Genomic DNA, 15,584 nt, shown 5'->3' on the forward strand with positions numbered 1-15,584 from the left:
AGTACCCAGTCTAAAGTCAAGAAAACTCATCTTTATAAATTCATATCTGACCTCAGATGCTTACTTAGGTGTGTGATCCCAGATAAGTCATTTATTTAATCTTGTTTGCTTCAGTTCCTCATGTGTAAAATGAGCTGTCTTTGCCAAACAAAACAAAAAAACTCCAAGTGGACTCACAAAGAACTGGATACAATTGAAAAACAACTGAACAACATGCATTCATAGAGTACTCAACATACATTCACATACTCAAACAGCTGAACCATCCACTTCTCTTATCCCCAAACCTGAAATGTCCTTTCACTAATCCACATGACATCTGATCCTATAAGTCCCATATAGTATCAGTCTTGGGAAAAAAGAAAATTGTATTTAAAATGGAGACTACTTCCAATATTCTTTTATATATACATACATATATATATACATATATATATATATATATATGTATATATATATATATATATATAGTTAATGAATGTAGTGATTGACTGAATGTGTCAATATACATCATAACAGTTTTTAAAGTCCAGAATAATTATCAGAGAAAATATTTTCCAAACTATAATATTTTTTTTCCTCTTAAGAACTATTCTATTTAGTTATGTTATGTGACAGCATTTAAACTGATTTAACAACAAAAAAGCCTTAGGGACAAAAGATTTTATAATTGCTTATTTACATATGTTTATCTAGCACATAGTAGCATGAAAGTAAATCTCTTGGTTTATTGTATAGTTTGAGATTGATTTGTTACAGTTCTAAAATTTCCATGTATTAAATTCAAATTTATTAGATTTTTGGAACTTGAAGGATAAGGATAAGGATTTTACCAGGTGACATCTAGCTTATCCCTAATAAGGAATATATAGAATGTTTAACAGAATAAATCAGGTAGCTTCCATTTGAGTAGAAATAATCCATTGCCTCACTTAGATTAGTGATAAGGATCAGGATTCATTAATTCATAATCACCAGAAATTAGCACCAGATGTATAAGAATAATTCCTCAGACTGGCAACTATTATTTCATATCACAGATGACCATTCTACTTGTTTTGTTAGTAATTATTTAGATAATGTTTTGGATATTAGCAGAATTAAGAACAGCACACATTTATGTGGCACTTTGAAGTTTGCATATCTTTTTAATAAAATATCTATTTAGAAATGAGAATTTCTGTAATTAAAAAAAAATATATATATGAAACAAATCAGTCATAGACATAGGAATTCAGTGACATTTAGAGCAATGTTTATAGAACCATACGAAGACTATTGTTTCATATGATACTTAATATCACATTATTTTTCCTGCCTGCTCTATTTTAAAAGTTTCATTTTAAAAAGTTATGATAAATTGTGCTTTGGAAAAATACTTTCAATTTATCCCCCAAAGCAAAAAGTATAGTTTAACAGTAGCAAGCATTCCAAAAAATGCCCAAGTATTTTTTTAAAAAAATTATTTATATACATATCACTTAATTCCTCAGGGCAGTCCCCATTACCACCCCCCCCCAAAAAAAAAAAAAAAGGATCTTGTCAAAGGTCAGATAGACTGCCAGAGAACCCTTAGAGTAAATAAATGACAACAGGGACTAAAAAGGATAATTGAGTCCTGGAATCTTATAGTCCTGGCAGGTGATACACAGTGGCTGGCAGACATGCTGAGATAGTCACTTGGAACAACATGCTCCCACCCAGAGACAGACTGTCACAGATATACTGAAGGACACTCACAGTAGCTCTCAGAGGTACAAACGTAGAGCCAGTCACACACACAAAGGTAAATGCTCAGAACTACCAGAGACAAAAAAATCCTCATGATGGGCACTGAGAGAAAAAACTGGTTTTCACTATATACCACTTTGGGACTCCCTTCAAAAGAAAAAGTTACAGAACAAATACAATATACCAATGAAAAAATGGTTTAATATTAAAAATAATAACTATATCATAATTAAAGTCTTCAAGTTTTATCATAAAATTTCTAATAAGTAGAGAATTTAAATATCATATCTGAAAAAAATAATATTTACAAAATAAAGAGAAACTACAAAAATGCGTTTATTATGGTAATAAAGAAACATTTTATGATTCTTTGTGTTATTCTATCTATTAGTTTGTTTTTAAGAAATCCAAATTATAGAATTAATCAAAGTCTGGGTCAGAAATGTTTCAGAAATGTTTAAAAACATATGCAGACAACTAAAAAAGTGCTTTAACCAAGAAAAAAAAAAGAGTAAAATAGAATGGAAGAAATTCCAGTTCTGTGTAATCTAATTATCAACATATTTGGAACAGGAACATATTATCTGGACACATCTCAAAAAAAAGGGCTTAACTTGGCTATTTGAAAGTAACTTAATATCATTATCTCTGAGTATGAAAAATGTTTATTTTGTTCTGATTTGGGTTTTGTTTTTGCTGAGAATTTATTACTAAAGACATATTGAAATTAAACACTTTGGATCTGTTCTCAATTTTGGAACACTATTGAAAATGCTCTCTCACAAGGTAAACAATGACATTCCAAATTAATCCAATTTACATAATCCATTTGAAACAAGTGGCCTATGTATGAATGCCAACTTTGCCTGCCACTTAACTACCTGAAAGATATAGGGTAAGTCACTTATTTCACTACTTTGATTTACTTTCCTCATCAATAAAATTAAAAGGTTAACCAAGACTTTCAGGACTAAATATCACCACTCGATTGTGTTTATTTTAGTCACCAGGCTTCTTCACTTTTCAATAATATCACTAGCATTTCGCATTTAGGGTATGGTTCTATAAACATTGCTCTAAATGTCACTGAATTCCTATGTCTATCTGTGACTGATTTGTTTCATATAATTTTTTTTGAATTACAGAAATTCTCATTTCTAAATAGATATTTTATTAAAGTTTTCTAATTAAATATCACTGATTTCTAGTCATTGATCATGAAATAGAATTTTAGATAGCTATTAACCATCATTTAATATACATTTAGGAAAGTATTAGTAAAGAAATCCTTTGCCAAAGGATCACTAAGGGAGTTCTAGCATTTGCACTTCAACTTCATAGAATGGAGCACATGTTTATCCATTTAACCAGTTGTTTATTTTATTTTTATCTTGTTTGATTTTAATTTTATTTTATTGCCACTTAACCTTTCTAAAAGAATACACCTCTTAACTGTTTAAAATTGTTTGGCATTTTAAGTCTTTTCATAAACAATCAGTATTCCAGTAGCCATTAATTGTCAGTTGTCAGAATTTAACCAAGAAAGACTCCTTAATATTAGTATATCTTAATTTTAGGGGGGAAAAAAATGTGTGTTAAACTCTAAAAGTATTCATTTCTGAAATGCACAGTGTCTGATTTTCTTTATTCAAGCACATATTTAAAAAGTGACTACCTTATATGTGAAGTACTATTCCAGGCCTGGTAGAGATGGGAAGGAGATGAAGAAATTTTGCAATTTTATTCTAAATGCAGGGTTATTATGTTGTAGGACCAAAGAAAATCAAATCCCAAGCTCTAGAAAGACATAGCCAATTTTGGAATCTAGAGCTTTGTACTAAATGCTATATAAGGACAAAAAGAAAGGAATACCTGTAAAATAGAAAAACTTCTACAAATAATTGATAGATGTAGGGGAGAGGGGGGGGGCAGGCATTTATTAAAGAGTTGCAGTGTTTTTAGGCACTTTTCTTTGTACTGAGACTATAGATATTCAAAGGGCTTACATTTAAGTAGTGGAAAACAAGACATAAAGTTAAGCTAGATAGGGGTTCTCTTATCCTTGGTAAGATAAAGCAGAGATCCCCTATTGAAGTAGAGCAACCCAGGGTAAGATGTGCAACCAACCAACCAAAAGATGAAAAAATAATAAATCCCTGGATAAACTCTTTGAAAATATAATGTTACTTGTAATAAAATGGTCCGTTTTTAAATTATCCTTTGTAAGAACCATTTTTTATTATCATCTTAATTAAGAAATTTTAATATAACAGACATTCTTACACTACTTGTTTGTGTTACACTTAAGGGAGAAAAATATTAGAGATCTTATGCTTTATCACCTAGCATTTAAGAATGCAGATTTTGTGTTTGTAGACATAATTAAAAAATACTCTCTAAAGTCCAAATGTGGATACTTCAATCATTCAATTCACATGGATGTATTTTCATTTAAAGGCTTGTAAAACTAGTCTATTAGTTAATATATGTACTATGTGGCAGGCTTTCTGCTACTCCCTGACAAATCAAGGAAAGGCAAAAGATAATTACTGACTTCAAGGAGCTTATAATCTAACCAAGGAAGGCAACAGAGCAGAGGAACCAAAAAGAAAATGGCTGGTGTGGGAAACATACCTAATGAAGGGACATGATGGAGCAATCTAGAGAAAAATAGCTGGGTGAGAAATAAAAAGATTATTGCCCTGGACTCTACTTAAATGAAGATTCTGAGAAGAGGGAGGTTTCTAATCAGACTGAGGCAATTGGGTTTAAGTGACTTGTCCAGGCTCACACAGCTAAGCAAGTGTTAAGTGTCTGAGGCCAGATTTGAACTTAGGTTCTCCTGACTTCAGGACTGGTGCTTCTCCTGACTTCAGGACTGGTGCTCTATCCACTTTGCTACCTAGCTGCCCCCAGATTGCATTTTTTTACTTGATTCTTACTGCGTAAAATATAAATTTCAAAATATTAATTTAGGGTTTTTTTTTCCTAGCATCATTATGAAACATAATAATGGACAAGCTAGTTCTCTAGTTTAGTGTTATAAATACTACTTTATGATGGCCTATTACACTGTTTTAATTAATAACTTAAATCTAAAACAATATTAGTGTAGCAAAGTATATTTGGGTTATACTTATTCTTAGAAAAATCAAGTAGCAATGAATATAACCTCAGTTTTAAATTGAACGAATGGATGAAACACAACATAATGTACTCTGAATTTTGTATTTGTCGTCTTACATATTCAAGAAGTCAGACAACCTAGGTTTAAATACTAGCATTCCATCTTTGACCTAATCTTAATAACATGACTTTGTTGGGATAGTTATGTTCTCTTCTTTGTAATGAGAGGGATTGAGCTGGAACCTATCTCCCATCCTTTCTAACTCTAAAATTCTATTATTTTAAACAACTCTGCCTCCCATTTCAAGTGAATGGAAATGTAGCCTTTGGAAAGTTTTACTTTCAAAACTTGGTGAAAGTTAACTATCTTTTCAGTTGTAAGGAGGTTTTTTTTGTTTGTTTGTTTGTTTTTTGGTTTTTTTTTTTTTTTTTTACTTTTGAGTATTTTTATATTAATAGATAAAAAAATGTTATAAATGAATAACAATAATAGTATTTCTCTAAGTCTGGTTATAACTAGTATCTGATGTTGGTTGTTTCTGCATGTAGTTCTGCCGTGCCATATTGTAAGGTTAATAAACTAAAGGGCTCATAAATAATAGCCAATATTTACATGGTGCTTTAAGGTTTACAAAGTGCTTTACTAATCTGATTGAATTCTCACTATAGTAGTGTGTGGTAAGTGCTATTTTGGTGCCCATTTTATAGATGAGGAAACTGAAGTAGATGGAGAGATTAAGTGACTTACTTATGGTCAAACTGCTGGTAAGTTTCTGATGCTAGATTTGAACTTAGATCTGTCTGATTCCAGGATGGTCTATCTACTGTGCCACCTATCATAGATGTAGAACTAGAAGATACATTAGAGGCTATGAATTATACAGATAAGGAAACTGAAATCCTAGAAAGGTTGTAACAAGGCATCACATTGCAAATAAGTGAGACACATTTCCAACTCTGTTCTTCCTGATTCCAAATTCAGCACTATCTAGGCTTTTGGAAATTCTTAATAGCATGTGTATGATAATAGCATATTTTAAGCTCTAATTTTATGTTTATCTATAACCCTTATATATTAGAATTCCAGAATACCTTAAACATTAACATTTGTATTTGTGAAATAGCATTCTTCTAGTGAAAATGTAATGCTGGAGAAACTGAGGCAAGATAGAGATTAGAGAGTTTTTTTAATATTTTATTAATTGGAGAGTTTAATTGACTGGACAGGACTCTCGTCTCAAAGTATCCAGGATTGAATGGGGGAATGATAAACACTTTTATAGCTCTTCAGACAAAGGAAAGGAAAAAGAGCGGGAAAATTAGAAGCCTTGTCAGGATGGGGGGAAGTTGTAAATTTTTACTAAAAGCCAGAGTCAGAATGTTTGAATAACAGAAGTAAAGATGTCAGTGAAGTATCCGAGATAATCTTATCTTTTGGAATATTTTAGAGGGGCAGTGTCATAAATTCTTGGGGGCAGAAGGAGCTAGGAGCCAGGAAGTCTGATCTGCTCCTCTTCTCCCATTGACAATTTATAACCTTAGAGCAAATGGTCCTTAGTCTTAATGAACTAGGGGGGTTTTACGACTTAGGGGACTGAGGCAGAGCAGTTAGGGAAACTGAGATAGAACAATTCAGGGAAACTCAGGACAATGAGGGAAACCAGTGCAGGGAAACTGAGGTAGAACAGTTCAAGGAGACTGTGGCATAACAAAAATAACACTGGATATATATCCTGGAGCCTCAGGTTTCAAACCTCTTTTTCTACTTGCTGTCTCTGAAACTTAGAACAAGTCAGGACTATCTTCAGGTCAGTTCCTCCTCCTTTAAATGGGGACAATAATCCTTGCTACCTGCCTAAGTAAATCCCCAAGATTACATAAAGTATTTCATAAGCCTTTAAACACTATACATATGCACATATGTAATCATTTTTATACAAGCAATGAGAACATAATGTGTTTCTCTTTAGTTTTTATATGAATAAAATGAGACAGGTTCAATTTGGAATCATTGCTGTCTGTGACAAAGCTGGGGTTTATATGCATTTTTCTTTAGCACTTTGGATACTTAATAAATAAAATTTAAAATATTGGTTTCCAGAATTTTGTTGGAAATAAACAATTGTTTCTTACATATTATAGGTAAATGTACTATCTTATTTAACAAGGGATCTCTTTCTTTTGTTTAGTGATTGATAAAGTTTGCTGTAGATGTTACATGAATACTTTTTGTGCTATATAAGTGTTCTCAATCAAATAGTCTTTTAAGTTATTAAAAACTTATGTGACAACTGGAGTCATATTCTAAATAAAAATGCACCTTGGATTGATTTTTACTAAAACATTGGCACACTAATAGCTCATGATCAATAAGATTGAGTGTAATGTGTTTGTGCTTTTAATATAAACTTTTAGAACATCTTGAGCTACATTTCAGTAATATATTTTTGTTTTTAGATCATATGGGGAATATTTTTCATCCTTGTGGCACTGCTGTTCACAGTTTCTCTCTTTCTGTCAAAGTAAGTACATTTCAGTGTAGTTTACTAAATCATTTGCGCATGTCATATAATATACTTTTTCCTTGCTAAAATCCATTAGTGTAGTCTATTTATCTTTAGTTACTTACTTTACTTGAAATGTTCTACAGTATTAACTCTCATAAAGAATGGCTGTGTTCCTGTAAAGACCAGTATTTATCCTATCACATTGAATCAACTGAATATTGCTCTGTAAAACATTTAAATGAAGTTCAGTTTTCTATGCATTTATTTCTACCACCAGTTTGTGTTCTGTGTTTAGGTTATGGTCATTTCTTTATTTCATCAAATATACAATGTTCTTTGTAAAAATTCAAGTCTTATTTATTTATTTTTAACTTTAGCCTGGACAAAGCTCTTCATTCAGCTGGCATTGATTCTGGATTCATAATATTTGGAACCAACCTGACGAATCCACTGAATATGCTTTTGCCTATACTACAGACAGTGAGTAGTGAATAATAATAATTTGGTAGTAATAATAATCATGCATTTTTGTTGTTAGGTGCTTTGAAACTCAACCTCACCTAAAATTTTGTTTGTAGAACAGAATATATTTATCTCTTAACTGCTTCATATAGATATTACCTTGATAATTGGGAAAAGTGATAAGTATTCAAAAATAATGCTTTTAAAATAACTTTATTAACTGGGGATAGAAAATTTTAAAACTTTACTAACCCTTCACTTAACTTACATCACTGGGAAAAGAATCGTTTCACAGAAAATTTTTCAAATAACTGAAATATCCTCCCTCTAATTGTTATGGATTTACAATTTTCTTAATGAAAATCTTACTTGCAAAGTATAGTATGGTGATTCTCTAGGCTTATTTTGATTTGTATAATTGTTTAGCTTTACATTAAATGACTCATGGCTGCTATACTTTTTTAGTTTTCATATAGTTTTTTAAAATAAGTTTTTGGTACTCTTCATAGTCAATTATTAGTCCTTTTTGACAAAAGAATATTTTAAAAATTATTTTAATTTTAATCAATAAAAATCTACCTTTTTCCTCTCTCCCTCTCTCATAATTGAGAATGAAAGAAAAACAAAACTCTTCCTGTAAATGTGTAGTCAAGCAAAACAAATTTCTATATTGGTTATGTTAAAAAAAAAATCTCATTCTGCATTTTTGAGTCCTTCATATCTTTATCAGAAGATGTGGGTAACCATGTTTTATCATTAGGCCTCTGGAATTGTGTTTGATCATTACATCAATCAAAGTTCCTAATTCTTTCAGTTATTTGTCTTGATTATATTGTTATCATCATATAAATTGTCCTCCAGGTTCTATTCACTTAATTCTGCATCAGTTTCTATAAGTCTAGATCTGAGAATCATTTCCACAGAGATGATGTGATTATAAATCACATAGATAGTATAGAGAGAATACAAAAGAAGGCCTTTTAGGAAGAGCCTTAGGTAATATAAATAATATAATATAAAGTAATATAAAGAATCGTTAAAAGAGATTAAGAAGGAATAGACAAACAGGAGGATGATAACTAGAAAGGAACAATATAACAAAAATACAGAAAGGAGATTATTATAAATTATTATTATTATAAATAAAATTATAATTTATAAATACATATTTATAAATTAATTGTTATCGTTATTATAAATTATTATTATAAAGAGGAAGTGATAAGTATTGTCAGATGCTATCTAAGTTTAGGAAATTGAGATTTGAGAAAAAGACAGAGTTGGTAATTAAGTTGAAATTTGAGGTCTGAAGATTATATGAGGCTTATAGAAAAGAGTTTGTATGAACTAATATTTTGTTTGTTTTTGTTTTTTGCTGAGACAATTGGAGTTAAGTGACTTGTTCAGGGTCACACAACAGAAGTGTTAGCCACCTAGCTGCCTCTTGTATGAACTATTTTCTTGAGTTTAAATGGGAAGGGAAAGGAGAATATAGTACAATAGTTAGAATGGTAGTATCAAGTTAGGATGTTTTTTTATACATACACACTTATATGAAGTTGACCTTGGCAAGGAGAAGATCCATTTTTCTATCTGAATCAGGAAAAAAAGAAGGGCTAGGGAAGCTATCTTATTGTTGTAAGACAAGTAGAAAAAGGGAAGCTCTTGACAAATGCCTTCAGTTTTTTTCAGCCAAAAACCAAACAAAATCCAATAGTATCCTTTATTGAGGAGATTTTAAAAAAAAAAAAAAATATATATATATATATATATATATACACATACAATATACATACACACATATGCTGTAAGATCCTTGAGAATAGATGAGAAAGTTTGATATATCAAACTATTAAAGCAAGCTACTAAATTTGTCCAAAGGAAAGTACTTGTGACTTAAATGAATGAAAGATTTAGGCATTCACAGTATTAAAATGCCTGAGTTTTCATAATATGATGTATATGGATTCTATTGCTTCTATTTTGACTGCTTAGAAGTACTTTTTTTTTTTTTTTTTGGCTTCTGGTTGTTAGTTAGCTGTGTTGTGGATATGTCAGTAATAGTAGATTAATAAACTCAGTATAGGTAAGATATTACTGTAATTAAACATTAGTAAAATTTCTCCATTTTTAAACTTTTTAATTCTTTCAAATAGAAATAACCAATAATTTCATGGTTACTAATTGAAATTAGTATGAAGAATTAGTATGAAAAAGCATAAATGCATTCTAAAAGCTTAGATCTAATTGAATCACTGAACTAAACATTTGAAAATTCAGTTACTCATCAAATGAAATCTTGTTTATAAAATGCAAATTTCATAAGCATAATTTGCTTAAGTGTCAACATATCAAGACATTACTATTTCTTAATAAGTCATAATCACCTCTCTTTTTCCTTACAAATTAGTAACTTGTTAATGTGGCTGTCATTTTCCTGAATGAAAGCATACCATTTTTTTGAAGATATTTTCAATGGATATAGATAGTATATTTAGTTGATCATTAGCAGGTTTAAAAACCACTTATCTAGTTGACAGTGTTGTCAAAAAGAATTTGGAAATTGTGACATTGCATAACACTCCAAAATACATACATCAATTGGTATTGTTCACATTATAAGAAATTTTAATCAAGAAATAACTATTTGTAATTTAATAAGGAGTTTATTTATCCCATTATGATTTTTTTTAATTTGGATGCAGGTTCTATTTTGATTAATTTCTTAAGAGTCTGTTATTTTGACATTATTTCTGTGTATCTATATTTATTTCTCTAGAATGTTTCATAAACATATCAATAGTTCATTAAAGTCTTAAGAGAATTATTTATTTTCTTTGACATTTACTTTGAATGAGACCTTTTCTGCTATAAGACACTTAAAACTATTAATTTATTTCAAAGCATTACTTAAAATTAGTTATTATTAATTAGACAATCTATTTTCCCTTCTGATTTGATCATAGTAACAGTAGAATTAGTTGGAATTTGATAGTTTGAATATCTTGCATATTTTTAAGAGTAAGTATCTTGGGCAAATTTATTGTACCACTCTCAGAGTTTATTTCTGTGCAGATTGTAGCATTCTTGACAGTTTATTTCTGTATTAAAATTGAATTTTTCTGTTTCAGGTTTTCCCACTTGATTATCTTCTTATAACAATCATAATTATGTACTTTATTTTCACTTCAATGGCGGGAATTCGGAATATTGGCATATGGTTCTTTTGGATCAGAGTGAGTAATAAAAATATATATTACTCAGAAATCATTTTTGTTTGCCCTCCCCATATATGCAACATCGAATACCAAGGCATATTATTTGTTTTATGAAGATAAAGGGAGAAGTTTCACCAAAGTTATAAAAAATGATTAATTATCAGTTTTTCATTAGATATTTAAATTTATAGAATTTATAATTCTCTGTAACATTTGTGTGCTCGCATTCAGTATACAATTAAGTTTAAAGAGTGGCGTTTAATCTAAAGCTTTGAGACTAAGCTATACAGTACACAAATATTATTTTATGCTAGAGAAATTATTCAACTTTATTATGTTAAATATCCACACAAATTAAATGTAATGTTTAAAATAAACCCATGAAGATGTTGTTTGAACCTTAGGAATTAATTTAATAACTCACCTCCTTGATGCCTTTTTATATATAAATATAGATATGGAAAACTAAAAAAAAAAAAAATCAAACAGTAATATCATGATGAATTTGATATCAAATTTAATGGACCATATTTTAACAGTTCCACTGATTTGAAACAAATAAATTGATTGCTTTATATTTCACTTGTTCCTAATGTTGGTTTACCCATTTTTGGAAGAAGTGTAAAAATATCTTATTTCAGAGGTTGTCACAACCCAATTGTTATAATAGATTACTTATAGTTTTCTTAAATGTATTTCATGAATATGGTATTGTCACTCAGTGGATTTCATTTTACTTCATATTACAAATTTATAATATATATATGATATGTCACATAATCAGATATTTAAAATTTTAATAGTGAAATCATCCTAATGATTTCAGATGGTATGAGTTAATTCTTATTGATTTAATACTTTGTTATCTCATTATCTTCATGTAAACAAATATGCTCTACAACAGGAGTTCTTAATGTTTTTTGTGCCTTGCGTCCCTTTGGTAATCTGTTAAAATCTATTGATCACTTATCAGAATAATATTTTTAAATGTATACAGCAAGTACATAAGCTTATAAAATTAGTTATATTGAAATAGGTATCTACATTTTTTAAAGAAGAAAAAAGAGCTCATTAATATGACATTATTTAATCTCTGCTCTATAGTTAATACAAAAATATTGACTTTGTTAATATTTTAATGTCTAGATGGCTGGTTTTAAAAATTAATCTCATATATATGTGTGTATATATATATATATATATATATATATATATATATATATATATATATATATATATATATATACACACATATATATGCCATTTTGGATTTAGAAGCTTTTGCATTCACTATTTTTTATGAACCAATAAGCTAGGTTGAACCTAAAAGCTCTGTGAGGAAAGAGATTTTTATAACCACTAGCAATGATTAAGACCTTTTAGACTTTATTTTGGAAAAGATTGATTACAAAAGTATTTCCTTTAATAGAGAATAATAGTTTAATGTTCTACTTGAAACAATATTGCTAATGTTTTAATGCTACAATTTTTCCCCCCAGCTATACAAGATCAGAAGAGGTAGAACCAGACCCCAAGCACTCTTATTTCTCTGCATGATACTTCTGCTGATTGTCCTTCACACTAGCTATATGATTTACAGTCTTGCCCCCCAGTATGTTATGTATGGAAGCCAAAAATACTTAATAGAGGTGAGCACTATATATTAATATATCTTCATCTATATTTTGCTAGAATATAAAAATCTTAGATTTGAAACCATCTAGTCCATAGAGACTATCTAGTCCACATAACCTTTTATATATATTTTAGAACATTTTCATGACCTCCCCTTTTTAATTTTCATTTTTATCTAATCCCCACATTCTTTTAGTATAGATAGACTATAAATAGTATAGATAGTACAGCATAAAGGTAGTATACCATATATTATAAATATATAGTCTACAATACAGAATGTTATATAGTATAGTATATGCTATAGATAGTATAAACACTATGTTTATATTTTTCATATAATATAGTATTAAGATTCATATAATATAGTATAAAATTCTCTTTAGAATTATGGACTAACTTCATTATAAAGCCTTCTTAAATAAATCTCATGCTACTAGGCTATTGCATTTTATTTCAGAGCTTTATTAAAACTCCTAATATTACCTCTTAATGAATGACTATATGTTTAATAAGTTCCAACAGGAAATACTTTAAGAGAATGTTATATTAGTCCTCAAAGGTGCTGATTCAGAGGGAGCTTTATTCTGCTATTTTCAGTTACATATATTTTCTAATAGCATGGAAGAAGGCCCTCTTCTAATTCTATTCTGACTAATGGGAAAAGAGAATACAATTCAACATCCTGTGTCTCCTATTTTTTTACTCTTCCAGTTAATCTTATATAGTACTTACAAAATATTTTTTCTGAAATAACTTCCTTTTTTTATTGTTGTGCCATGCTGTTTATTTTATTTTTCAGATGATACATTTTTTTAAATTTTCTTTTTATTTAAAAAATAAGAAAAATAGAAAAGAAATACAAAACAAAACAAAAAAAGAGCATTATCATGTGCCCTGAAGAGCATCATAAAGGATTAAAAATATATAACAACAAATGACCAGTTCAAGAAAGTGTGTGTGTATGTGTGTATATATATTAGTAGAAGAAATTATATTCATGAATATCCATCTTTACTTTCTTATAAATTGTTCTTTTGTTCTCATTTGTGCACCTTTTTTTACTTTATTCTTTTTTCCCACTTTCATCCCCTCTCCTTCTCAAGCAAGCTGTAGTTAAGAAAGGATATATTTCTGTATACATATGTAGATATGTATATATACATACATACACACATATCCCACCCTCTTGACATGCACACACATACATATAGCTTTCTTATACCTGCTGATTCTTTGCTTTCATTCTGCTCCATAACTTGCCTTACTATTACTTAACTTCCCCCATCCATGGATCCCTCTCTTCCCTTCTTCCCACATCCTTTGCTTCCCTGTCTGCTCATCTTTCTCTAGTTACTTCTTTATAGGTTTTGGAGGATGCTGTACCATTTATGGTATATATAGTTTATGGTATATAGTGTTGCCTATTGAACCTATTCCTGATGAGAATAGGTTTTCAGAAGTATGAGCCCTTCTTCTTCTAATACCTATGTCTATTCTTCCTCTGCCCCTCATTTGTATAACATGATTACTATTTTTAGCTTAACTCTGCTCAGTCTTTCCTTTAAGCTACCCCATTGTTAATGTGAATCTTAAATATATGGTATATACTTCTTCATGTTTAGATTTGTTTTAATTTTTTTTTTAATTTTTTTGCCTTTTTACATTTGGATATATTTGGGGAGGGGAGAAGTAACTTTAGATACTTCCAGGAACACTGTCATTTTCCCCCATTAAGATAGATGAAATAAAGGCCTTCATTTTGAAAATTTTCATTTTACAGAGTTTTTTGTTGCCTTTTTTTTTTTTTTTTATTTTCAAAATGTATGCATGGATAATTTTTCAACATTGACCCTTGAAAAACCTTGTGTTCCAAATTTTTCCTTCCCTTTCCCCCACTGCTTCTCCTAGATGGCAAGCAATCCAATATATGTTAAACATATTAGCTACTAGGGATGGGTTTAGCAGCCAGAGGCTTGAGTAGAGAGAGGGGAAGTCCCTTGGAGAACAATAGAAAGACAGTCATGCAGCAATAAAGACCCAACTAAGACTATAACAGTTATTCTTACTGGAAACTAAGTGGAGGCCCATCAGTTGGAGAATGGCTGAATAAATTATGGTATTGGAATGTTATGGAATATTATTGTTCCATAAGAAACGATCAGTAGGATGATTTCAGAGAGGTCTGGAGGGACTTATGTGAACTGATGCTAAGTGAAATGAGTAGAACCAGGAGATCATTGTGCATGGCAACAAGATTATACAATGATCAGTTTTGATGGACATGGCTCTTTCAACAATGATTCAGACTAGTTCCAGTGATGATGTGATGGAGAGAGCCATCTACACCCAGAGAGAGGACTGTGAGAACTGAGTGTGGAACACAACAGAGCATTTTCACTCTTTTTATTGTTGTTTGCTTGCATTTTATTTTCTTTTTCATTTTTCCCTTTCTTAATTTGATTTTTTTTCTTGTACAACAAGATAATTATGTAAATATATATGTATATATTGGATTTAACATATATTTTTACCATGTTTAACATATATTGTATTACTTGCTATCTAGGAGAGAGGGTGGGGGAAAGAAGGGGAAAATTGAGACACAACATTTTGCAAAGTAGGCCAACAGTGAGGATAACCCAAGGTTTGGTTTGTAAAGGAATAAATGTTATATGCTAAGATAGAAAAGAATTAGGCAATAAAGGATAGAGTATATAGCTGAACCGTGAACTATGTAACAAAGAATTGTGAAAGGAGTTAAATATAGGACTCTTGGTGTGGGAGACTGGAAAGAAATGAAATGAGTAGTAGTTAAGAAGATAATGAATAGATTTAGGAGGTAACACAATCCAGTGGTAGTTCAAGATGTGAATTTTTCTCATTATTTTTATAAGCCTTATGT

At 30.0% G+C, this 15,584-nt stretch overlaps 1 protein-coding gene across 2 annotated transcripts in view; it reads left to right on the forward strand.

Moving 5' to 3' along the window:
* The window catches only part of LMBRD1 (LMBR1 domain containing 1), a 275,804-nt gene that overhangs the window by 163,626 nt on the left and 96,594 nt on the right, over nucleotides 1-15,584 (forward strand). For both annotated transcript variants that reach the window (XM_074310578.1, XM_074310577.1), the window contains exons 10-13: nucleotides 7,315-7,379; nucleotides 7,742-7,844; nucleotides 10,958-11,062; nucleotides 12,544-12,693. In XM_074310578.1, the coding sequence (XP_074166679.1) occupies nucleotides 7,315-7,379; nucleotides 7,742-7,844; nucleotides 10,958-11,062; nucleotides 12,544-12,693 (423 nt within the window). The remainder of the gene's footprint in view (nucleotides 1-7,314; nucleotides 7,380-7,741; nucleotides 7,845-10,957; nucleotides 11,063-12,543; nucleotides 12,694-15,584) is intronic.

The sequence above is a fragment of the Sminthopsis crassicaudata genome, chromosome 4, assembly GCF_048593235.1.
Source record: "Sminthopsis crassicaudata isolate SCR6 chromosome 4, ASM4859323v1, whole genome shotgun sequence".
Lineage (NCBI taxonomy): Eukaryota > Metazoa > Chordata > Mammalia > Dasyuromorphia > Dasyuridae > Sminthopsis > Sminthopsis crassicaudata.